Source organism: Pleurodeles waltl, chromosome 2_1 (genome assembly GCF_031143425.1).
Source record: "Pleurodeles waltl isolate 20211129_DDA chromosome 2_1, aPleWal1.hap1.20221129, whole genome shotgun sequence".
Taxonomy (NCBI): Eukaryota; Metazoa; Chordata; class Amphibia; order Caudata; family Salamandridae; genus Pleurodeles; species Pleurodeles waltl.
In genome coordinates this window covers 897361393-897388816 of record NC_090438.1, presented here as the reverse complement: position 1 = coordinate 897388816, position 27424 = coordinate 897361393, and the positions used below count along the sequence as shown (strand labels likewise).

General features: G+C 43.4%; 1 protein-coding gene across 1 annotated transcript in view; it reads right to left on the bottom strand.

Moving 5' to 3' along the window:
- Positions 1 to 27140, bottom strand: part of RAB12 (RAB12, member RAS oncogene family) — a 181246-nt gene extending 154106 nt beyond the window's left edge. Inside the window, exon 1 of the mRNA XM_069218825.1 lies at positions 26779 to 27140. Within this exon, the coding sequence (XP_069074926.1) occupies positions 26779 to 26992 (214 nt within the window). The 5' untranslated portion in view covers positions 26993 to 27140. The remainder of the gene's footprint in view (positions 1 to 26778) is intronic.
- Between the last annotated feature and the right edge of the window lie 284 nt (positions 27141 to 27424).

Here is a 27424-nt window from a genome sequence, read left to right as displayed (position 1 = left end):
TGGCGTTTGGCAATGTAGTGTTTTACATGTCTTGTTGTGCTGGTTAATTGTTTTTTCCAACAGTGTTGTATCTTGGTGGCCTGCCCCCACATTAGGGACCTTCACTGCTCTTTGTCAGGCCTCACAGATTGCTTGGGAGCTTCCAAAAGGGCAGCAGCGCGTTAGCGGGTCTTCGCGCAGTGCAACCAGCCTCCACATGACTTCTCAAGCAGAGCCGCTCAGACGAGCAGATCGTTCCTCACCACTTCGCATGTTTACTCTTCAGTGCCTCTAGGGGGGGCTGCCAAGGCCTACCGCCTGTGTGGCCTCGATGTTTAACCAGGCGGACTTCCCTTCACCTGCTGCATGGGTTGGCTGAGCCTCTAGGAGCACTGTGCATTTGTCTCATCTCCTGGGTGCAGATGAACAATTGAGAGTGCCTTGCCTTCTCACTGCAGCAGTTCACATAATTTTTACCAAGACCCTTATCAAGGACTATGGTTTGGTACACGGGCGTTTTTTTCTTGTGCACAACCCTAGTAGGCAGTTACTGGGTTAGTTCAGACCTCGGGTCTATGTTTCACTATGCCCAGGGTATCAAAGGTTGGAGCAGTCCCCCACCGTTCAGAGGAGCTCTACTGGAAATTGTATTTCTCAAGTACTGTGATAAACATTGGGGTTGAATTGCAGCAATGCTGTTATGTATGTATGTATATATATATATATCTATCTCACACACATACATTACATACATACATATACACACACACACGTAGGTAGTTATAGTTAGGACCTAGTTTCCAAAGGAAAAGATTTTTTTGTTTTGCCAACAACTTTGGCGCTGTTTGACAAATCTTCTCAGACTTTTGAGGAGGGTGCTAGTAAAACGTAAAGGAGAAGGCGCACGGGGCTCCCATCCTGTAGGCTCTTTTAGCCTTGGGAACCACCACCTCCCCGGGGTTTCATTATAAAGTAGGAGGGGGGCGTGCGGACACCCCTCCACTGCACTGTGGGACCCCTCCTGGAGCTTTCGATGCCCTGGAGAACACCACCTCCCAGGGCCTAAACGCATAATTACAACTGGGAGGTGGGCCACGTGGCCCCCTCCCGGGCCATATATGGGAACAGGGACCACCACCTCCCAGCGGCCACCCTGTGCAAAAGAAAGGAGAAGGGCCCCCTCCTGGAGCCATTAATAGCCTTGGGGACTGCCACCCACCCGGACGGGCTCTTGCTATCTCTCGAGGTGCCCACCCTTGGAAGACAGCAGTTTGGTTTCGGTTGGTGGAAGCTGTGACAGCTCCCATCAAGCGAGAGCCAACCAACTCCGCTCCCAGCAAGCAGGAGTGGCCAAACTGCTCCTGGTGGCTGGGAGCAGAGTTTTTATCTGTTTCTCTGCCTGCTGTCATGTGGGCAGGGACACAGATGAAAGATTGCTCCCACACACAGGGAGCTGCCTATTTAGCAGAGCCCGGAGTGTGGGAGCAATGCTGGCTCCCGCAGGAGGCAGGGAACCGTCTGGGACCGCGGGGGCCTTTAGGTTCCCTCCCCGATCCCAATCAGTATAGTTGTATTTAACGTCTTCCCGACCTTTTCCCATGATGATGGTCAGCTTACTAGAAGGCCCCCCAAGCGTATGGTCAAGGAAAAGCAAGCGTGCTCTGCAGTTCCACCTTGAAAAGTTATCTGTAATCCTCAATGGAGGTGTCTGCATCCTTGCTCTTTCGAGCGCAATATCTTATGTAATGATACTACAAGCATGTAAAATGGCCTCAAAGCCCCACCCTATTTGGTCCCGCCCTATATGCATTAGTGGTATGCAATGTCTTCCCGCCCTTTTCCCAGAGTGATGGACAGCTTACTGAAAGAACTCGCCTGACTGATTTTGGAGACGCGTTATTGAGGCACAGGAATATAATCACATCCCCACCAAACAAAGAAGCACTTACTACTGTAAAGTACAGACCCTGAGGCCAACCCCTGCAGGCTTTAGTGGTTACAGGGGAAAGGCTGCAGGGCCAGGTCACATGCCAGCCCTGCGGCCAATCCACGCCACGCAAGGCCAAAGGAGTGCATAGCACTGGGGCCTTGGGTGCGTATAAGGGTCTGGCCGCGGGGCCTGACCATAGGCAAGCCCCTGCAGCCCACTCCCACCGCGACGGCCAAAGGCCTTGCGTGGCACCGGGCTTATAGGGGGTTGGCGGCAGGGCCTGGTCACAAGCCAGGCCCTGCAGCCCTGTGCATGGCCAAAGGCTGTGCGTGGCAGTGGTTGGATTATCGTACAGTAATTAAAATTAAAACAGAAATTCACTTAAATAAAACAAATGTTACAGAGAGGTTATATGTTAGGCTTACATTTCAAACATACCAAACCACAGAAATACAGCAGTTCTAGTTACAGTTATTTCAGTTGTAACTCGGGCCCTAAGGTAACTATAAATCGTCCCCTCGCCATGCACGGTTAATTGCCCCATATATTACATCCGTCATGACATCTATGGCATCACTGAAACTAGCACTGCAACATTTGCAATAAAATTATTGATGAGGAAACTGTGCATGGCGGGGGCACGAGTTATGGTGTTACCTTAGGGCACAAGTTGTATTTGATAACAATTTAAGCACAGGCCATATGAAAAGTATTAAAACTATATATATTTTCTAATTTTGTACAACTCAATTAATCTATTGGTGTATGCCAGAACTTCCCTTGCCATACTGGCAGGCAAGTAGACCCCTCTGAACATGGCGTTTAATAGCAGTTAATTTCAAAAACATGGTAATTCATTCCATTCACCCTTCTGCAGAAGCATACAGGTTTGACCCCCAACATTGTTCCTCTGGGGCTCCTAAGGCATGTCATGGTCTCTATGGGCTCTGGGTACCCACATGTGATAAACTTGGTGCAGTGCATTTTGGAACAATTAGGAAAGAACCTGCAAGCAAAATGCTGGTTTAGGGTATCTGTCTTTTGATCCCAGACATCACCCTTGGGCTGTCCAGAAACATACCTCAGTCATATATTTTAAACATCTACACATTCTAATGTTTCTATTGCTGGGTATTTACCCTAACTGGCTGCCCACGAGATTGCACAGAACTTGACGCACATTCGAGTTATTATTGTTTTTATTTTTTTATTTTTTTAACCAAAACATTCCCTCCCGTCTTCCTCACGCAGGAACATAATCCTGCCAAGGCCGGACCACCAACTCTGTTCCTCAGGATAGCCAGGGCATAGAGACAACGGACTGGTAGAAAGTTTCAATGGGTTCAGAGCCAATAAACGGGGGGCAATGCACTCTGGAGATTTGGAAAGCAGCTACAAACGAAATGCCAGTTTACGGTATCAGTCCTTAAGTCACAGGTATCACTTCTGTGCTGCAGCAAAACATATCCCAATCCCATATTTTTAATATCTACACATCGTAAGGTGTCTATCAGTGGGTGCAAGAATGTTCTCACCCTGGCCAGGACAATGTACAAGAAATATGTCAGGTTTTCAACATTGTTTCTCCAAACCAAGGTAGTTTCCTTTGTCTTATTCGCAGAGGAACATCCCTTACAAGGTTTGAACCAAATATGCATTCCCCTAACTCTTCCGAGTGAGGATTTTCTAAGCCTTTGAACATGGATCCAAAAACTAGGCACCAGGACATCTTTTTTGTTGGGGGGCGGGGGGGTGGGTCCATGTGGATTCTGCAGTATTTGGAAACGGGGTCATCTGGCAACCTGGGGAACTTACCAAACCTAGACAATTCTGAAAACTAGAGACACCAGAGAAAACACAGTGAGGTGGCTTCCATACGTCCCAACAGGTTTCATTATCCAGAATCCCATGCAACTGACAAACAATGAATAAAAAAAATAAAAAAAAAATAACAATTCTTTTCTGTAACAGAAATCTTCAGATTTTCAGGCATATTGGAAAAAAGTCATCCCATCCAATGTGGTCATAAAAATTAGTACCCCACACTTGTGTGTGGTGCTATAGCACTGGACAGGAACCGGCAAAAACTCTGATATTGTGAAGATCACATTAACATTATATTGACTTTACATGGTCACATATTTTGCCTTCTTCCGTCAGTTATAATAGGCCTGCCCATATATGTGACGCATGTTTTATATTTGTAGGGCTACTGAACACTGGGAGTTTTGCTATTCACAAAGTATTTCAGAATGTTCCAGCCAGAAATATGAAGAAATTATTTTTTTAAAATCAGGTTTTGACTTCACCTCCTTGACATTTAGGGAGGGGAACTTTTTTTTACCGTGCTATGTGTTTAATCAATTTGCAGTTATTTACCTTATTACAGTTAAATCCTTTTCGGCTATAAATGTTGATCCCATACTCCTATTCTGATCAATTCAGAAGTATTTTGTTTATGACAGTTTTAGCTTAACTAAGTTTGGTTGAACCTTACATTTGTATTATTTGCTGCTTATGTTCTTGTTTGGTGTAAAACACACAAGAGCTTACACAATGTGAGCCAATGAACCTAACGAAAACAGATTATCTCTATGGGTATGCTGAGTTACCAACACCAGGTGGCTGAACTGTTCCCCACCTGCACTGGACTGGAGGTCTACATTCCAGAGTGCAGCAGGTGCAAGTGGTGAATGAAAAAAAGCACAGATGAACAGAGATAAAGAGTCTGGAAGGGGGGGGGGGGAAGGAGCACATAAAAGAAAAACAATCAAAGCGTATTGCCACAATTTGTAGGTGCCATTCACCCTTTCCACAAAGCATCACTTCCCTGGGATTAAACAACAAGCATTGGCAAAGCCAACAGGTTTAGTCTACGGACAATGTATTTGGCTTTCTCAATGTTTTTTTTTTGTTGTTGTTGTTTTTTTTTTTAAGACACGTTGCACAGCAGCATATGCTGCTGTGCAACATAGCTTAAAGTAAAAAAGAAAAAAGTGATATGAGACAGCTAGCGTTGACCGTTCATGCCTTTTTGTTTTTCCTTTAAGCCATGTTGCACATCAGCCCACACTGCTCTGTAGCGTGTCTAAGAAAAACGTTGTTGGGTTAGGAGGAGGGAAGAAACAGAAACATGGCAGGAGGAAAGCAACACCAGGATGGTGTGTGGAAGGGAGAGAGAGAATGCGAGAACGAGAGAATCAACAACAGACAGTGGGAGGAGGGCAGTGGGAGTTGGAGACCATATAGTGACATGCACTCTTCTAGAGTGATTGTGAAATTTTTTCAAAAGTACCAGGACCACTGCACAGCCAGTGGAAGGACATTGACTGCAAACAGGAAGCTGTAATAATTCCATGCAACACGGCAGGGACAGAAGCCCCAGAAACCCGTTTCTAAGCTTTCTTTTTTTTTCTTTTTTACACAATAGATTTCGCTGACAGTTCAGGCGAAACCTAAAAAAGTTTCAAAGAAGGGTGGCACTACATTACTTCTTAGGAAAAAGCAGTCAGCTGTCTTCTATCCAACAGCACACAAGATAATAAAAAAATTACTAACTTAATAGTAAACTTTTTCCATAATAAGTACTTCTTAAGAACACCAGTAATACACGATAACTAAAAAAAAAAGTCCAGATGTAAATATATTACAAGATGGCTGTCCTCTTATTTTTTCCAAGAGAAGCAGTAAAATATTTGGTAAACTTGCATATTTTTCGTGCAACAATTGTCGAAGTAATTGTTCGATTCTGCAAGCTTTCACAATAACTCCCTTCAATGTATATTCCAAAACACACAATGGGCACTGACCTACAAAGCTTGGCTTCGAGCAACAAATGACTCGCTGTTTCACAAACAAACGATGCTGGTGGAAATAACTGCGCAGATGTGAGTATCTTGTGCCTCGAGGAGTGTTAAATAAAACGTGATGATAGCACCTCAAATCAATGTTGTGATCTAATTTAGAAAAATAGAATTTCCATTCTTAAGCAGAAAACTCTTAAATATTCTTCATTTGCCACGATGAAATATATGAGATTCTACTTTAATTAGCTTTGACGGCACTGGTACCCGATTCACTGATTTTACAATTTAAACGTATGTAAAAAACAAATTACTCAGTTGTGAAACCTGCCTGCATTAAAATAAAACGCATTTCAGTATAAATTAACAAATCCCATTTGGAAAGTAGCCAAAGGACAGTTAATCATTCGGATACATATACAATGACAGGTTTTCAAAACACTCCAATACAGGTGCCCTGCACATAACAAAATATTTATCACAGTGTATGTGGACAGGCCAAGAATGTACGGTAAATACCAAACAAGCATATGCAATAGGTCTCGCATTTACCCGGTTTAGTGCTATTGGCACTGTGAATTATTAACTGGACGTCTTGCCACATCAATTGGTCAACCCTGCCTCATAATTTGGTCTTTTCCTGCCGTATAATTCCAGTGGCCCTGTACATAACTAAAGCACTTTCATTTACCGCGGCAAAAGCGAGTACACACATTATGAAAAACAACTCTCTGTGTTGCATGTAATTCACATTTAGCTGGTCCTCATGCATGTTATTTCTTACAAAGTGTTACATAACTAAATCTTCTTGGGGCTAATGAATTAAACAAACAGAAAAAAGGAAAGTCACAGGTTTCAGTAACTGGTGGTCTTTTATCTATCATGTTTACTCAATGCTATACTAGAGTAAATGACAGCATGCCTAAGAAGCAATGAGTTTAACCCCTTGCATGCCCTACTGATAAACAATCATAAAACGGTGTACCCCGTACAGCATTGTGAAATATATGCATCATGTGCAAGAGGCCCAAATGTCAAAGGATATATCACTGGAAATGTTTTTAAAGTGTAACCTCCCCCACTGCCCTTGCTGGAAGTCATATATTAGAGCTGCCTGCTTAATTTTACACAGCCTGCTTTACTACATTATACATGCCGTTACATTGCATCAAAACGATATATCTAGCTAAGTAGGTCTGTCCCAAAACAGCACAGCTGAGCAACGAATATTCCACCACACAGCTTAAAAAAATGGTAGAGTCCATTGGCATATTGGTCGATAAACATAACACATTACAAAGATATCTGTCTAATCTAAACTAATTTTACTTTCTCAATAACAATGTAGAAACCTTCATAAACTATACGTTTATAAACCACCACCACCATCACCCCCCCAACAGATGGAAATCCCAGAACCAGACAACAAGCGGCTCCAGATCATAAAAGTGCTAAAATGTAATCCTAGATTAGAAGGTAGGAGGTGGAGATTCAGATTTTATGTGCAACAAATGAAAAATAAAGAATGACTTCTATCCTTAAAAACGGCATTATTACTTTAATACCTCCACCCGTGCGACCACTTGCTGTAATTTACTCTCACCCTTAACCCTCACACACACACTGCTCATCGCTTGGGATTGTAAACATTCATTTGCCCCCACCCTTTCTCCTTTACATCCCATCTTCACTTAAAGGTTATGGTTTGTCATTGGAAGGGTGGGTATTTGGTAGTTTGTGAATTGTTCAGGCAGGACTGTGCTGACGGTCGTCTTTATTGTAAAACGTCTTTAGTGGGTTATCAGACGGGGCATTGGTGGCGATCTATAGACAAAATTGTCAGTTATGGTTGTGAGCGTGACATTGGGAGACTCTGAAATCTTTTTATGTGACGGTGGAGGGTAGGGGGGCTTGAAAGAGTTGTGGGAGAAGCAGGTTGTCAAATGCTGGCTGCCCTCGCTGAAAAAAAAATATTTGTTTGGGTAACAAGGGGAGGTAAAGGTAGGGGAGTGAACGGAGTCATGCTGTGGCGCTGGACAGATCAGCGATGGCTGAAAGGGAGGTGTTGACAGTGCGCTGTTTTGGCTAAGGCTAGAGACGGCGGCAAGAGGTTTTGGAGCACTACATGTTTTCCCCAACATTCCATGCCAACTCTTCAAGGCTGAGCTAGAGAGGGTTGATTTGACCCTAAAATCTTAAATCACAACCTGGATTTCAGATACGTGTAAAGACGAACACTGAGATATTTTAGAAAGAGATGGGGAAGGAGCATAGACTCCCCTTTAAGGAAGGTCTAAGAAGACCAAGAATCCCCCAGGGGAATGTCTCGATTTACAGGGGTTGTATGAAGACAGAAAAAACAGTGGTGATGTGTCAGTGCTAGTGTCAGGTTTCCCCTCATGATGAAGTGTCACACTTTAGGCTTGAAAATGTCACACACAGAGACATTTTAAATATAGAAATGACACATTCGTAAACTGAAAATTCGGCAGCCATATGCTTTTATAAATCATTTTCCTGTACTTTAGGCCAGCTGTATTAATGGCAATGCCTTTTGGACTTTTATTCCCAGAACGCACTACATTGTAACTTTAAACTTACTGGGCTGTCACGCATGGTGTCCTTGGTGACCAGCTGCCCTGGGTCTCCCACCTAGAAACGAACAGCCTCATCCATTCGTCCAAAATTACCATAGTTTGCAGTTCCGAGCGGAATTATTTGTTGACCTCAAATAAACTCTAAAACTAACCGTGCAATATTATTAAACCCTGGGAGCAGCCCATATTTATATCCAAAATATGCATGCTCCATGCATGAACCCGCCACCACTACCTTTGAAAGTGAAAACCTAATAGCAAACTGTAACACGGAAAAGAGCTTGATAAATGAGACCTGCCTGGCCGGTCATGGCAGCCCCTAGTATTGGAAAGGGAGGAAGCATGCAGTAGGGGGTGGGGATGTTGAGGAGGGTGAGGGAAGGAAAATGGGTTGGGGGGGGGAAGAGGGAAGGAAGGAAGGGCAAAAGTTGAAAGGGTGCGTGTGATCAAAAAGTGGAAAAGCAGGGTGAGCCAGAAGAAAGGTGAGATGAGAATTTGAGGCAGGGGGCAAAACGAACAACCCCCCTTCCCGAAGGACATGGAGGAGAAACATAAAGGAGAAAGTGGTCATCGTTGCCAGATTCCTTGCGGTGGTGTCGGTGGATATAGACACAAGTGGAAGGAAGAAAGGTTGTGAATAGTATTTTGACATGAGCAGAATGCTTTGCCCAAGTAAAGAGGAAACTAAGTGAGCCCATTCAGTATCAAACCTCTGCTATTTGTAGGCTTTCGACTCCGCAAGATAGCGAGAGTGCCCCTCGGCGCTAAACTATAAAGTATTTTTTTGTTTGCCAATGCGCCATCATTCTAGCCCAATGGCATACGTCTTACCACCCATTGCATTCTGGCAGATGTGGCCTTGCCTTACTTCAATATATCCAATCCTGGCGAGGCAGCTGATCACAGTTTGTAAAGGAAAGCCCACGGAACTGAAATGGTATGTGCTGGTGACATGCAGCCATCTAACCCCCCCTCATCTGGGCTTTGAATCTGGCGCTTGAGTATATCTATCATTTTCTGGAATATGAAATATAGTTTTGGAGTCGATGTGTCGTTTCAAGTACCTATATTTCAGGCTAATGAAGTTTATAAAGTCAGAATTTTGTTACTCAACTGGAAGAGGGCACGGGGCTCATATACATCAGTATAAGCTTGCACTCATATCCGTCGAAAGCGCTGCTGTCACTTTTCAGTGGTATAAAACGCCATGTAAATGCATTTGCAATTATTTTCAGGCTTGTGAATGTTCATTTAGGTAATTGGTGCATTCTGGGAGTTGTAGTCTCACATTAGTCGACTCAGGTGGGTGCACAATTGGTGAGTTACAAAGGGAAACCAAAGCCAGGGTCTGGCAAAACAACTCCCCATGGACATGGCCTCATCTGGCGACCCAGGCTTTACGTACGGTATGTGTTATCATCAGAGATCTTAAGTTTTCCCGATTATAAGGTTGAATACAAAAAGAAACAATGTGATGTAACTGGTAGTCATGCAAAGCGCTCCAATACTGCCCACTGAGTTCGCGCTGTATGAAAATTCTAAGCGCCATGGCCGTCAAGAGCACGAAGGAGAGACACAAAAGAGAAAAAAAGTGGTCACTCACGGTAAAACATATTGGCAATAGTGCAATAATCTATGTAACAGGGTCAGTCTGCAAGGCTGTAACAAAACCGCCCCAAGGCAGGACAAACATAAAGCATTTACCAACAACATCAAAGGATTTTTGCAAGGCAAGCAGAGTAAAGAATGAAAGTGAAGGGCGTGGTTAAACCCCATAAATACATTACAACAGGTCGGAAAAGCAGTGCTTTTGTGCTGTTATGCCCAACCTAAAAAGGGCCACACTGCACTCCAAAAATTAAAACATTGTCACTTCTACCACATCTTACAACCACTGCTACAAGTTCGTCCATAAAAAAGTTACATCATGGTTATAAAGGAAATGGCTCTTATATTACTGGACTGTGATATGGGAGGCCACACTTTGAGTACTTCCTCATGCTCACAATCTCTGCTCAAATGTGCCACTCAAAAAAGGACATAGACACAGAAGAACCAGGACGTGGAAAGCACTGGCCTCTGGGGAGAAGCTTAACCACTAGGTAGGGTAGGTGTACAGGCTTACATGCAGATATGGTTGTAACCTGAGCACTTGGCTGTCAAGATTCAAATACCTACAACTGACTACTTGGCTGAAGGCTGTGAATATTGTCCATAAGTCTTTCAATTCTGTGACACTTGAACAATTCTGTGACACTTGCAATGTACACTGGTACATGGCAAAAAATGAACAAAGAAAATATCAAAGTGAACATGCAAAAGCAATGAAGGGGCCTGCTGTCAACATCTGGGGAAAGAGTGCGAAGTTGCTTAAGATTAAAACCTATAGCAAACCTCAAGAAAATTGCTACGGAGGATTGCACTGCCACTTTAATTTAATAAGAACCACTTTTCTCTGCTTACAGACTGTGTTAGACTCTATAGAAAGTGGACAACTTGGATCCAACATTAACAATTAAATGCCCTAAACGGGGTGGGAGAGATGCAACGAGTCTGACACATGTTACGAGAGCATTCTGGATTGCTGTGAGTATTACAATCATCAAGGATTTTCGTGTGGGATTCCAGTCACCTTTTCAAGATCTCAGAGAAAGATCTGAGTATTATAATCTCTCAAAGCACGTAATGTTTTATATAATGTCAGCCAGAGCTCTGATACACAAACATTAGAAAAATAACCTTTTCCCCACCTCCAATGCGATACAAGAGTGGGTACACCCCATGTAAGCACGAATAATTAGACCAAATGAGTAACCAAGGAGGTCAAACTTGTTCTTGAACTTTTTGGCCTCTATTTATTCAGTGGGAAGTACATGACTGCTTGGCCTTCATCGAATGATTTAAGCCATATTGTGGATTGTATTAGACTGAATGGTTCCTGCATATTCCGCACCCACACCACTGGGAGGCTCATTTAGCCAATGTGACCAATAAAAAAATAGTAAAAAAAAAAAAAAATGTTCTTCCCTCCCCCCAAAAAACACCAGAGTAGGAGAAAAAAATATATCTTACAAATACTTTTACTTTGGCCAGAGCCAGAACAAAATATCCCCACACCTTCAGCACTGAAAACCAGTGTTGTGTAAATCCATATTGCAGACATGATTCTGCCCATAAGAAGGCAATGAGCTTATAAGCATAGTTCCTGGTGATTGCTCAGGGATGTGGAATTCCTATCGCCCGACGCCCGGGACATCTTGTTTGGGGTCAAGGGCAACAAGTTTTTATGTTTACTTTGTCCTTGGGACAAGTAGGCCCAACCCCCTGCAGCACAAACCCTTTGGCTGCCTGTTTACAGAGAGTTGAACTCTCTGCAGTTGAGGTAATGTGTTTCCAAAAGATAATGCTGTTCGAACTTGTATTTATGGTTCATTATTTGAAAGCCTTCATTATTAGGGTGCGTGCTGTAAATAAATGTTTTAAGGTCACACTTCACTACTGACGTTGTTCCAGTACAAAACAAAAAAACATGTACACACATGTTTGAAAAGTTTAGGCTAAGAGGCTAAGTATAATGCTCCCAGAATGCTCTCTGATTATATGCAAATGAAGTGTCATTTAGTAAAATGTGTTGATGCATGCTAGTATTTCCCAAAAATATTTCTAATGGAAAATCAGTGTAACCATTTTCAACACGATTATGGGAAGCATGAAAATAAACAAACACTGACAAAGCCAACTGATCTGACATATTTTTATAAGTCTTTTAGTTTCATCAATGCGTGTCTTGTTTTGACATGGCTTTTGTAACACTTTATTGTTGGGGGAGCTACCAGGCCATCAACATTGTAACAAACATTGGCAAAACCCCCCCAAAAAGTTTTTGAACTCTTAAAGCACACGTTGCCACCAGCGGCATAACAAAGGCCCCGCAGCCGCCCTCCAGGGGGCCCCGTCAGCACAGCACCTGCCCTGAGTGAGACTGGAGAGGGGGCTCCTCCATGTTCTTTGAAAAGGGGCACCCTCCAGATTCGTTACGTCACTGATTGCCACTGTAGTTCCTGACACTGAACAAAACTACTTTGTGTGGCAATATGCTCCTTGTGGAAGAGCAGAATGCGATCACTCACAGTAAAGCCAGCCGAAAGAGAGAGAAATAGAAGTTTAATAAAAACAAAATGTCTTTGTTAACACCAGACCTAATTAGGGACCAAGACCCACATGTAGGTAGCTTTTTGCATGTCGCAAACAGCGACTTTCGCTGTTTGCGACGTGCAAAAAGCACATTGCGATGCACAAACCCAGTTTTGCGATTCAGTAACCTGGTTACCGAATCACAAAACGGGTTTGCGACTCGCAATTAGTAAGGGGTGTTCCCTTCCTAATTGCAACTCGCAGTGCAATGTAGGATTGTTTTGTGACCGCGGGCGCAAACCAATCGCAGTTTGCACCCATTTCAAATGGGTGCTAACACTTTCGCAAAAGGGAAGGGATCCCCATGGGACCCCTTTCCCATTGTGAATGTCACTGTAAACATTTTTTCAGAGCAAGCAGTGGTCCTGTGGACCACTGCCTGCTCTGAAAAAATGAAACGAAAACGTTTCAATTTTCGTTTTTGTTATGCATCTCGTTTTCCTTTAAGGAAAACGGGCTGTATTACAAAAAAAAACTGCTTTATTGAAAAGCAGTCACAGACATGGTGGTCTGCTGTCTCCAGCAGGCCACCATTCGTGAGGGGGTCGCAAATTGCCATTGATTATTCATGATGTGGGCATTTGCGAAGCCCTTGCGAATCACAGATGGTGTCAAGGACACCATCCTACATTCGGATTTGCGACTCGCAATTTGCAGGTCACAAATCTGAACCTACCTACTTGTGGCCCCAAATTCTTAAAGAAAGTCAAAAAAGTGCACCCATGGTATATGTCGTACCCCTATAAAATATTTGTGAACTGTATTTTAGCGTGGGTAAATACGATGTGTAGATTTGCTCATGTGAAAATCTATTGAGCATTTGCAAGTTCATTTTCCCTCCAGCCACTTTCTTCCCAACCCTGGAAGAAGTTCTAATTCTGCCATTGTCAGGAGTAAATGTCCAACCTTTCTTATTATGGGAAAATATTAGAGAGAAGCTGGTAAAAATCTTTAAAACATGCAGGTTAGTAGGTTTGCAGACTCAAAGGCATTCCAGCCCTGGAACTATTGCTTACTGCTTCCTCCAGCCCCAGTATGCAGATCTGCAGAAAGGTGGCAAAATAAGGAAATTGCTACAGTAGGGATTGAAACTCCAAGTATTCAAGCCCTACTATGGTAGTAGCCCTGGCATAATCAGAGAGGCTATTAATTGCTGCCATAATTTGTCGCCACACTACATGGCACCAAAGGGACAAGTAGATCTTTTTACAGGACAAGTAGATTTGAGAAGCAACCTGTCCCCTGGACAAGTAGATATTTTAATAAATTCCACACCCCTGTTGCTGCACTACTAGAAATACTCCAAGTATTTTAGGGAAATACACTTGCGCTTGTGAATGGAGACCACATACAAGATGGAGACATGAGTGGAGTAAGAAAGGGTAGCTGGGAACAAAGACCCACGCAGATTACCAGGATAGTGTTGGCCTTAGCAAGTCACAAATGTTTGGATTTACCTACTTTCACCAGCATAGAAAACAAGCTAGAACCTACACTCAAGGATTGTAATTGTATTAACATAGCACTTACTACCCCTGATGAGGCATCGAATTGCTTGTGGGAAAGTAGCATGTTACTCCTGAACACAACAAGAATTAGTTGTGGATAACTATAGGGAAATATGAATGAATCTGACCGTTATCTGTTAACTGGATTGAATAGGTTAGTGGGGGGTGTTTTTGGGTGATCATAGTAGTAAGATGAGGTTTAGGATTAATAAAAGGAGAGATGGAGGACAGCGGAGTCTCTAGAAAAAGATTAGGGATATCACACTAGTAAAATGATGTTTGAGAGGAGTCAAGGGAGGGATACATGAGGAAGGAATTTAGAAAGGGTTGTTTGAGAGATTACGGTAGTAAAATGAGGTTTGGGGTGATCCAAGGAGAGATAGAGGAAGGAAGAGTCTAGAAAGTGTGATTTTTGGAGATCATAGTAGTAGAATGAGGCTTGAGAGGAGTCCGAGTGAAGGCAGAGGATATATTGAGAGACGTATATGGTGAGACCTAGGGTAGTGCACTGGAGAGCGTCAAAGGTGTTTCTCTTCTTCTACAGTAACCAAGGTAGGGCCCTCAAGGCAAGGGAGATGTGGGCTTGTGGCTTTAAATGTATAAGTAGTCTGGCAGCAGAGGTCTGAATCCGTTGTAGTCTTTTAATTGTTGATATAGATCAGTGGTTCCCAACCTGTGGTCCGGGGACCCCTGGGGGTCCGCGAAGCCTCCTCAGGGGGTCCACGACTGCTTAATACATTAAATAATATTAATAGATTAGGTCCCCTGCTATCAGTAATTACTTAATGGGGGGTCCCCGGATTCCAATAATGATTCAATGGGGGTCCCCGGGTCCAGTAATGATAAAGTGGCGGTCCACAGAAGCCAAAAGGTTGGGAACCACTGATATAGATTATCTGTGGTAGATGCAATTGGCATAATCAAGATGAATAACCTAGCAGCCTGGACCAATTAAAATACTCTTAGCAAAATCCAATATTCCCATAAACACACTCCCACATAAACACTACAATAAAATCTAAGAAAAGTCTAATTGTAACTCGCACAGTGCAAGGTCTTTTTAGACCTGAAGCAGATAGACAAACTGACAGCCAATCCACGTTAGATGGCATGTCGAATCACCTCCAACGATACACTCAACAGAAGCGGCCCTTAAAACACATCACCTTCAGAGGGGTTTTGATGTCAAGTTGCAATGACCCACACCCTAACAAACAACACAATACCACTTACAGCATCAGGCATGGTGATTCCACAGATAGCTCCAAAGGCAAAAACACAACCACAATCATCTGAAAGGAAAACCACTGTTGAGCTAAGTAATTGGAAGACATGCGCTATATAAAAGCCACCCAACATAACATGATGAAGTGCGTCCATGAGTTACATGAATAATGTCTACCACCCTCTATAAAAGATGCAAAGAGTTTAACATTGCTCTTGGATGCAGTCCTGCATGTGTCATCTCAAAGGGTTCCCTCATCCATGGCAACTTTAACATCTACAGGTATGATCCACTAAAACACAGTGGCATAAGGAGTGTTCAATTATACGGGCAACCTTGAGTAATAATTAGGTGAAACGCCGTACCACCAAAGCATGGCAAGCTACAACCTTTTAAGTTTTCTGACTACAGGCAATCTCATGCTAAATGACTTGACTGTTCCATAAGCCTAACACGTAGTCATCATTTTCCTGCTCATCAAATTGAACAATAAAAACAATCTTACACTTTGCAAGACTGACTCAGAAACAAGTACCATTGGTGCGGATATACTTCTGTGAGCACTTACGGTCCTAGGCAGCCACCAACCATATCAGATAGTCTCTTAGAGACTTTCTGGACTCATTAAAAGAAAAAGAAAATATCTTTAGCCCTTGGCCTTCTATTTCATCTAGTAATGTGGGGGCCCAAATAGTAAAAACAAATGGCTATGAGGCTTACTACCTTATTAATGAGGAAAAAGAACATGAGCGAGTGTGGATGAAATCAAACCTTAATGCCAGTCACAGGCTTGCCTTAAAGAGCAGAACAAACATCTCATTGCCTTCCAATACTGACTGCACCTTTAACATGAGCAACACTAATAACATCAGGTAAGAATTTGGCCCAATCGTGGAAAAACTGTGAACTATCAGCAGCTTTCAACACAATCACAACACACTTATGAACCACTATTCTTTAACACAAGGAGTAGATGAACCATTCTCAAACCAGCCTTCTCCATGGCAATCAAATCTCAGTCAGGTCAAGCTGACTCACTACCTATCCACCTCTAATGCCATCACAAGTCTAGTGCCGTTAGAATAGGTTATACCACTCACCCTCTTTAACGTTTACAGTAACAATGAGTTATCCTTAAAAGCTACATCCTGGGATTTCACTTAGTTGTTTCTTTCCACACCGCAAGGGGCTTTGCTTCAGTTTTCAGCACGCAGGCCTGGTTCCTCACTGCGATGCAGGTATCTTTTTGGTGCCCAGGGATGATGCAGGGAAATCCTGGCATGTGGGAAGAAGTCACAGGTGTCGCGTCAATCAGTATGGCAATGCGTTGAATTTTCTGTTGCACAGCAGTGCTGTGTCGATTTTCCACCGAGGGAATCAGCTGCATCGTTCCGGTTCAGTGTGCATCGATTCAGTAGGGCTGTGCATCAAATTTCCAGTCGTAAGGCAGGCGCTGCATCGAATCTTCACTCCGGAAGTCAGGCTGTGTCGTTCCGGCTCAGCGTGGATTTCTCTGTCGCAAAACAGCTGTTTGTCGTTTCCAGCAGGCTGTGTGTCGATTTTCAGCGCACAAGGAGTTTCCTGAAGAGATTAAGTCTTTTTGGCCCGGAGACTTCAGGAAATAGGAGGCAAGCTCAATCCAAGCCCTTGGAGAGCACTTCTCAGCAAAGTCAGAGGGCACCAGGGCAACAGTCCTTCTCAGCAAAAGGAGTCCAGATGAGTGCTTTGGGCAGGCAGGCACTTCCTCTTGACAGGATGCAGGTTTAAGTCCAGAAGTGTCTGAGTTGGTAGGGTCAGAGACCCAGTTTATATACCCAAAAATGCCTTTGAAGTGGGGGAGACTTAAAAGAGTGGTTTTGAAGTTCACACATTTTCCTTTCAGTTCAGTCCTGTTTGCCAGGGTCCTAGTGGGGGGTTGATCAGTCTATTGTGTGAGGGCAGGCCACTGGCCTTTGAAATGCAGGTGTCAGGCCCACCACCCTTCCAGCCCAGGAAGACCCATTCAATATGCAGATGAATGCAGATGAGACTGAGTGTCCTGTGTTTGTGGTTGTCTGGGATCAGATATGTCAAAAAATTAAAAGAGAAACGTTGAAGACGAACGGCAATACACATTTAATCGAGTTGGAGCTTATGCACCAAACTGTCAAGGTTTACCTTGAAGAGTTGAAAGGAGATGGCATTATAAAGAAAGCAATTCATAACATGCTATCTGGATTCTCTTGTAAAATACAGCAGACCTTTTGTAATGAGTTCAGATGCTTGGATTGTTGGACTGTTATAGAAAGCATTCAGTTCTGACGCTCATGGTAAAACTATCTACATCCTATTACATAGGGTCTCCGTTTTTGGGAAGGCAAGAAACTGCTTTTCTCTTTGGTTCATAATTGGTGCCTGTGAATAACTGCAAGTCGATTTTTCCTTAATTACTCATTTTCCTCCACGTTACAGTTTTTTCTGTAACCACAAGTAAAGATGGCTAATTTTATTTCCAGCTTCTCATGGAGTCTTATTTCTTACTTGCAGAAATGAACCAATGGTACAAATTTATTACAGCCTTTAAAAATAAAATGTGAATCCTCAATTTTAAATACAAAAGGGGCTCTCGTAATTTTTGTGGAAAAAGTGAACAATTACATTTTACAACCAGTATTCTACACCTGTGAAGTAAAAGGATATTGTTTTAATTTACAATGGTTGTAGATCTGAGTACGACTGCAGTTTTGTTAGAAAAGTAAACAAAAAGCACCATCATATCACTGTTACTGTGGTGGTGCTTTTTGTTTTAATATTTTATTTTTTTCACACCCAAGAAGCAAAATGATGGGATATGAACAGGGTCGGCCATTAGCATGTGCTAGTGTGACCCACGCCCAGGGCGAAGGACTCCAGAGTGGCACTGGAGCTCCCTGCAGCAGTCTCCTCTCAACTTAGGTCCAAATGAAAGTGTCTTCAAAAACTTTCTAAAGACTGCTCATGCCCTTTTCCGTTTTTAATTGGTCTTTCGTTTAATGGTGACCCTTAATCGTGCTCCCCTCACCTTCCTCCTATTTCTCTCAAATTTTCAATACGCAGACAAAGTGGAGGAGTGGATAAAAGGCACAAAATTTGGTTTCGCCCAGGGCGCTCTCTGACCAAAAGGCCAGTTCCAGATACGAGATTACTGTTAAAGCTGGTAGTTTTTTTAATTGTGTATTATTTTGTGGTAGTGGTGAGCATTCCATCCAAAGTAAGCTGGAACAAATGTGTGGATCAAACCACCTTTTTCCAAGAATCTAGTTCTGCTTCGGACAGACTAGAAAAACATGAACAGCAGGCAGTATCCTGCAGCATTCACGAGATTATCGACACGCACACAAGCTGTGGGCATCGTGTGCTATAGTTTTTCTTCCTACCAGCAATTTGATTGTCAACTCCTTAAACCGACTAGACTTGGGGGGTGGGTAGTAGAGCTGTGCTCGAACCATCTGACTGGCTCCTAGACAAGACCGAAATCGATATAAAAATCCAAACAAAAATGACATAAAAATTCAAGCATTATGCTCTAGGTTAGCATATAGTTCATAAGTTAGAAAACTTCACAGTGTGCACTATTAAATTAAAAATTCCCCACCACACACAATAACGGAAAGGGATTTTGAGCATGTGCTATATTTAAACATAAGAATAGAATTTTCTTTTTGTCAAGTCACAATGGCTTGAATGCCACAAACAAAAACACAAAGTTCACTGCCTCCAGGATGAGGCTTAACCCCCTTTGGGTGCCATAGACGTAATAGTTACATCCTTGGCTGCTGTGCTCATGTGCCGAGAACGTAACCATTATGTCCATGTACCCACCCACGGGGGAAGCACTGGCACTCCCCCCGTGGGAGCTCCCTACACCCCCCCGGGCAGGGATGGCAGCAGAAGCGCTTCCACTGGCACCTGCCCCCACACCACAGCATCTAATGTCGTCAACACACACTGCACGCTAACATCATTAGAGGTCGCCCCGATGCACTAGAAGCCATTTGCTTACAGAGCAGCAAGAGTACGTTTTTCTCTTGCTGTTTTTTTTTTTTTAAAGAGACATCTGGGGAAAGGACAAGGTTTTCCTTTCCTCTGATGTCTCTTTGAGCATTCCTGCTGCGCGATCGTGCCCACTAGACACCAGGGAGTTCGTTTTTTCTGGTTTATTGGTAAACCCTTGGGGGGGAAGGGTAGCTCCACTTTGGGGAGCATGTAGGTTGGCTGTTTCTGACCCGCTTGGGAGCAGATCTGCCACTTTTTTTGCCGCTATGCCCCCAAGGGTGGCAGAAACCACTAGACACCAAGGATATTTTATTATGGCCATTATTTTAGTTTGTTTTGGGGGCAGGCCAGGGGTGTGAATTTATTAAAATATCTACTTGTCCACGGGACAGGTTGCTTCTCAAATCTACTTGTCCTGTAAAAAGATCTACTTGTCCCTTTGGTGCCATGTAGTGTGGCGCCAAATTATAGCAGCAATCTCATTATGTAAGAGCTCTGATAATAGCCTCTCTGATTATGCCAGGGCTACTACCATAGTAGGGCTTGAATACTAGCAGTTTCAATCCCTACTGTAGCAATTTCCTTATTTTTCCACCTTTCTGCAGATCTGCATACTGGGGCTGGAGGAAGCAGTAAGCAATAGTTCCAGGGCTGGAATGCCTTTGAGTCTGCAAACCTACTAACCTGCATGTTTTAAAGATTTTCACCAGCTTCTCTCTAATATTTTCCCATAATAAGAAAGGTTGGACATTTACTCCTGACAATGGCAGAATTAGAACTTCTTCCATGGTTGGGAAGAAAGTGGCTGGAGGGAAAATGAACTTGCAAATGCTCAATAGATTTTCACATGAGCAAATCTACACATGCGTATTTACCCATGCTAAAATACAGTTCACAAATATTTTATAGGGGTACGACATATACCATGGGTGCACTTTTGTGACTTTCTTTAAGAATTTGGGGCCACATGTAGGTAGGTTCAGATTTGTGACCCGCAAATTGCGAGTCGCAAATCCGAATGTAGGATGGTGTCCCTGACACCATCTGTGATTCGCAAGGGCTTCGCAAATGCTCACCTCATGAATAATCATGAGGTGGGTCGCAATTTGCGACCCCCTTGCGAATGGCGGCCTCACAGGGATGGTGGCCTGCTGGAGACAGCAGACCACCATGTCTGTGACTGCTTTTCAATAAAGCAGTTTTTTTTTTGTAATGCAGCCCGTTTTCCTTAAAGGAAAACGAGATGCATTACAAAAACGAAAAATGAAACGTTTTCGTTTCATTTTTTCAGAGCAGGCAGTGGTCCGCAGGACCACTGCCTGCTCTGTAAAAATGTTTACAGTGACATTCACAATGGGGAAGGGGTCCCAGAGGGACCCCTTCCCTTTTGTGAAAGTGTTAGCACCCATTTGAAATGGGTGCAAACTGAGATTGGTTTGCGCCCGCATTCGCAAAACAATCCTACATTGCACTGCGAGTCGCAATTAGGAAGGGAACACCCCTTCCTAATTGCGAGTCACAAACCCGTTTTGTGATTCGGTAACCAGGTTACCGAATCGCAAAACTGGGTTTGTGCATCGCAATGTGCTTTTTGCACGTTGCAAACAGCGAAAGTCGCTGTTTGCGACATGCAAAAAGCTACCTACATGTGGGTCTTGGTCCCTAATTAGGTCTGGTGTTAACAAAGACATTTTGTTTTTATTAAACTTCTATTTCTCTCTCTTTCAGCTGGCTTTACTGTGAGTGATCGCATTCTTCTCTTCCACAAGGAGCATATTGGCACACAAAGTAGTTTTGTTCAGTGTCAGGAACTACAGTGGCAATCAGTGACGTAATGAAACTGGAGGGTGCCCCTTTGCAAAGAACATGGAGGAGCCCCCTCTCCAGACTCACTCAGGGCAGGTGCTGTGCTGAAGGGGCCCCCTGGAGGGCGGCTGCGGGGCCTTTGTTATGCCACTGGTGGCAACATGTGCTTTTAGAGTTCAAAAACGTTTTGGGGTTTTTTTGCCAGTGTTTGTTACAATGTTGAGGACCTGGTAGCTCCCACAACAATAAAGTGTTACAAAAGCCATGTCAAAACAAGACACGCATTGATGAAACTAAAAGACTTATAAAAATATGTCAGATCAGTTGGCTTTGTCAGTGTTTGTTTATTTTCATGCTTCCCATAATCGTGTTGAAAATGGTTACACTGATTTTCCATTAGAAATATTTTTGGGAAATACTAGCATGCATCAAAACATTTTACTAAATGACACTTCATTTGCATATAATCAGAGAGCATTCTGGGAGCATTATACTTAGCCTCATAGCCTAAACTTTTCAAACATGTGTATACACGTTTTTTTTTTTTTGTACTTGAACCAACGTCAGTAGTGAAGTGTGACATTAAAACATTTATTTACAGCACTCACCCTAATAATGAAGGTTTTCAAATAATGAACCATAAATACAAGTTCGAACAGCATTATCTTTTGGAAACACATTACCTCAACTGCAGAGAGTTCCACTCTCTGTAAACAGGCAGCCAAAGGGTTTGTGCTGCAGAGGGTTGGGTCTACTTGTCCCAAGGACAAAGTAAACATAAAATCTTGTTGCCCTTGACCCCAAACAAGATGTCCCGGGCGTCGGGCGGTAGGAATTCCACATCCCTGCAGGCCCTTGGGAAAAGAGCGTTCCCCTTTGGGGAGCATGTATGTTGGCCATTTCTGCCCCACCTTTGGGGCAGATTTGCCATTTTTTTCACTGATCTGCCCCAAACCACTAGAAACCAGGGATTTCTTTTATGGCCATTTGGGGGATGGCCCCTAGGGCAAGGGTCTCTGCCCTTTGGGGGGGCAATACTTTTGACTGTTTCAGATCAGCCTGTTTGTGTGAGGCTCATCTGCCCTCAAGGGGGGCAGAAACCAGTAGACAGCAGGGATTTTTCATAGAAAGTGTATGCTTTGATTGGGGAGGGGTGGCCCCTTGGTCCAGGGTTGCTCCCCTTTCGGAGGGCATTGCTTTATGCCATTTCTGCCCCCTTGGGGGCAGATTGACTTGTTTGTGTTAGACCTATCTGCCCCCAAGGGGGTCAGAAACCACCAGGGATTTTCTTTATATAAGTGTATGTTTTGTTTGACGGGGCGGGCCCTTGGGCAGGGGTTGCTCCCTTTTGGGAGCCACTACTTTTGGCCATTTCAGCCCCCTTTGGGGACTGATTGGCCACTTTTTTAAGCTCATCTGCCCCCAAGGGGTGCAGAAAACCAGTAGATACCAGCAAAATTTCTAAATGTTTGGTGATGGGGTGTGGACTGGAGCAGTATTTGCACTTGTGATCATAATGGTATATTTCAATTTTTTGGTTCTAGTTCAAAGCTTTTCATTCCTTTGCTGCTGCTCCTGATTGCGGTTTTGGAAGTGGTAGAACTGCAATTTGCGTAGTTTCATGTGTTTGGCAAGAAAAAAAATGTCTACAATTTACTTCAAATTAGTATTGTTACCATGCATTAATGAGTTTTTTGTAAATTGTGTAATAATAGCAGTATATGAAGCTTATGTTTTATTCTGTGTGAAATTCTACCATAGATTTGTGCGCAATGTTAATTGTGTTATGTTACGTGCAATTTAATTTTGTTTTTCCTTTTTAGTGGGATACCGTTGGTGCTTGCTGTGTCTGCGTAGAGAAGGTGCTGGTGAGTCTAGCTATCTCTGGCAATTGAGTGCTATCATTTTTGAGTATATAGATCTTTGTGATAAAGCCACACTTTGTTTAGTCCTTACTTTACACACTGTTAGTTGTTGCCGACTTATTTTTGTCAAGTTATTTTTGATTAGTAAAGATCATGGCTAGCCGCAGGATTACCGCTCAGCAGTTTGTTGGTATGCATTTTGAATCTTCCTCTGACCATGATTATGAGACTAACTCTGCATCTGAGGCACAGGATGAAGTGCAAGAGTCTGGCAGTATAATTTTACTCAGGAAATCGAGGGGGACCCTGGGTGGTAGGAAATGAGTGCCTGTGCAGTCATCCTACACAGAAATGTGAAGAAAATGTGACTGTTTAGCTAAATTTGAGGTTTGCAGGGGATTCTGGGTAAGAAAACGTTGGGAGATCCACGCCTCCCTGGACTCCCCTGGGTGTCTAGTTTTCAGAAATGTCTGAGTTTTGTAGGTTTCCCTAGATAGCCGCCAATCCCAGGACCAAAAACACAGATGCCACCCCTTGTAAAAGCGGGTAGTTTTGTAATAGATAATTTTGATGTGTCCACGTTGTGTTTTGGGCCCTTCCCTAGCTTAGGCACTTGGCCCAACCACACAAGTGAAGTACCATTTTTAGTGGGAGACTTGGGGAATGCTGGGTGTGATGAAGTTTGTGGCTCTCCTCAGATTCTAGAACTTTACATCACCGAAATATGTTTTTAGGCAAATTTTGAAGTTTACAAAGGATTCTGGGTGACAGGACCTGGTGAGTGCCCCACAAGTCACCACACCCTGGATTACCTTAGGTGTCTAGTTTTCAAAAATGTACATGTTTGCTAGGTTTCCCTAAGTGCCGCCTGAACTACAGCCCAAAATCCACAGCTAGACACTTTTCAAAAAACACGTCCGTTTTCAGTGTAAAAATGTGACTTATCCATGTTGCGTTTTGGGGTGTTTTCTGTTGCGGGCACTAGGCCTACCCATGCAAGTGAGGTACCATTTTTATTGGGAGACTTGGGGAACACAAAATAGCAGAACAAGTGCTAATACCAATTATCTTTCTCTGCATTTCCACCTTCCAAATGCAAGACAGTGTGTAAAAAAGAAGTCATTTTGAGAAATGCCCTATTATTCACATGCTAGTGTGGGTACCCCCAAATTCGGGGATGTGCAAATAACTGCTGATTCTTAACTCCATATCTTGTTCCCATTTCGGAAATACAGAGGTTTCCTTGATACCTATTTTTCACTCTTTATATTTTACCATATGATTTATATACATGGTACACAATAAAAGCCCATTGCAAGATACAGCTAATTTATTGGCTCTATGTACCTTAGGTTATTGGTGAACCTACAAGCCCTATATATCCCTGCAACTAGAAGGGTGTAGTAGACGTAACAGTACATTGCTTTCATAAGTCTGCCTTAGATGAAAAAAGTTACAGATGGAAAAAGTAGACAGAAATGGCTAGGTTTCTTTTAACTCAATTTCAATCTTTTTTTATTTCAACTGTTATTTTCTATAGCAAAACCTTGAAGTATTTACACAAATGACCCTTTGCTGAATACAGAATTTTATCAAATTTTAAGAAATGTATAGCTTTCCAGGATCCACCATTGTTTTCAAAACGACAGGGAGGTTGAACGCACCAAAAATAGGAAAAATTAGATATGTCACAGTTAAATGGCAAAACTGTGTTGAAAAATGTGGTTTTCTGATTCTAGTCTGCCTGTCCCTGAAAGCTGGGAAGATTGTGATTTTATCACTGCAAACCCTTCCTTGATGCCATGTGCAAGGAATAGAAGCATTTTGAATGCAATGGGTCTCGCGTTTGCTCGAGTTATAGCTATTCAAATTGTAAATTCATAAATTGACTTTTCTTGCCACATAAATTGAAAATGAAAAGTAAGACAATTGACATAAGCAAGCCAATTCAAAGTGCCATGGCTGCCATGAGCGTGAAAGAGACACACAAAAGGAAAAAGAAGTTTGCTCGCAGTCAAACGTATCAGCAAATGTGCAATTATCCAAGTAACAGGGTTGATGGCCAAGACGGTAACAAAACTGCCCCAAAGAGGGACAAATGTAAAGCATTTACAATGACAACAAAAGATTTTTGAAAGGCAAGCCCATAAACGAGTGACAGTGATGGGTGTGCAGTGGCCGTGGTTAAAACCCCACAGATAGATTACAACACGTCATAGCGCATGCGCGCTCGACCTAAAAACCAGATGCTTTCTTCTACAGCACCTTTTTCCAATTTTTTTCCCCAAAAACTGAATTTAAGCTGTATTTTGGCTAATATCTTGGTATCCTTCATGGGAACCCCGAAACTCTTGGTACCTTTAGATTGCTCATGATGTTGGAAAAAAAAGTACGCAAATTTGATGTGGGTAGCTTATGTGGACAAAACATTATGAGGAACTAAGCGCAAACTACCCCAAATAGCCACAAAAAGGTTTGGCACAGGAGGGGAAAAAGGCAAAGCAGCAAAGGAGTTAAAAAACATCTTAGCTTGAGGCTCATGCGGCCAACTGTACAACTCACCTTTTTGTGCAGTGCTTAGTATCAGGAAAAAGTTCACCAGTACCCATAAAATTAAACTCTGACAAACATTTAAATATCTAACGTGGTGTTTGTTTTTCAGAAATAATGTCACTGAATATATTCTCAAAGTACTTGCTGACGTCTTGAGTCTGTTTGTTATACACAGAGTTATCGTGAAGAGCTTAGAGTTTCATTAAACTGTATTCCTCACCAGAAAAGTTTTGTCCCTATATCAATTTGGCACTACAACATTGCAAGTGTCTATTTTTGTCTCAAGGGCGGTCAGCAAAACAACGACGCTACATCTTGGATTACGCAACTTCTGTCTGTCAACATTTCACGAGTTGTTTAGGAGCAGTATAGACGAGACAACTTCATGATTTTTGGCAAACGTATTTAAATACAAAACGAACGAAAACCCGTGTCTCTTACAAAGTACACGGGCTTTTATATTTAGTCCGTGACCCATACTAAAAATATCTTCTCCACCAAAGCAAAGCATCTCAGGTTCTGCTAGCTTTCATTACACGGAGGCTTTTACAGCTTGTTAGATGACATTAAAGTCGTAAGAAAGTTTTTTGCCACAGTATCGTAAAAAATAAAGATAGCTGAACCCCCTGTGGCTTGATAACAAAGCATACATGGAACTACATATTCAAAACTAGGAGCTAACATTTGAAACAGCATTGAAATAGACAAAAGAGGCAGCTCTGAGGAAGCCCTTAAATTAAGTTGCGCGTTAATTAACAATAATGATCTTTATATTTTCGCAGGCCAGCGTGCCCAGTCCTACAGGAAAAGGATTACTTTTTGTCGTAGCAAAATGACAATGACTTGATTCTGCACGACGTCCGCCCTGCCTCGAAGGGAGGGCTCGGTTATCATTTCCGGATGGGAAATGATAATTCCCTGGACGGACTGGGAGAAATGATCTATTCGTGAGAAAGCAAGCAAGCAGAGCAATAATAGGTGAACCGGTCTGCCACATGTCAGGCGTGGGCAGCTCACCACAAGCCCTGCATTCGGATTTATATCCTGTTACTTAAGTCAGAAAGAAAAAACTGCAAGGTCCAGACTGTGAAGAAAAAGCAGGATCAGATGAGGTACTTACGCACGCATGTGGAGATATACGAACAACTGCAACAAGCCTCATCTGAAGAGGTCTTAAATGAACTAACAATGCCCAGCAAGGTCACAAAATCTACCCCTAGGGTACGCAGGGCAGCGGGAAGGCCGGGCCGGACCAGCATTTCCCTGCCAGATAACGGTCTCCGGCTGCGCCGGGCTGCTCTTACCCACGGTGGACTTGCAGGCCTCGCAGAAGGTGTCGTCGGTGAAGCGCTCCATCAGGCTGGTCTTGCCCACCCCGCGGGAGCCGATGATGATGGCCTGCAGCTTGAAGTCGGCCGGCCGGGGCGGCTGCTTTCGTGATCTGCGGGGCTGGCCGGCCGGTGAGCCCCCAGCGCTGCCCCCGGCTCCCCTCCGCTGCAGCCCGGCCCGAGAGTCCATGGCCGCATGCGGCGGCCCCGCTCACGACAGCGCCCGCCGAGAGAACCGCTTGGGACCTCCGGGTCTCCGAGAAGGATGCACCGCCGATGCCAGGATGCGGACCGTACAGCCGGGGACAGTCAGACAAGGACAGCGAGCCCCTAAGCAAGAGGAGGCGGCTGCAGCAGCCGAGCCGGCGAGGCTCCCTCTACAGGCTGGAAGACCTAAATCTACACACATCAGGCTTTTCCTAGGCTTTCGTGGGGTTTAGTGGTGTTGTAACTTTAACTTTTCTCATCCATGGCTTCTTCCGTTGGAGAGAGATTACATCTTTTTTCAAACCAAATAGTGATTGATAATAACCATAAACACCTCAAAACATAAGGGAGGGCGAACAAGCATAGTTTGCCAGTGTTGCGCATTAGCTACGCTATAATCCTCCCAAAAATTCAA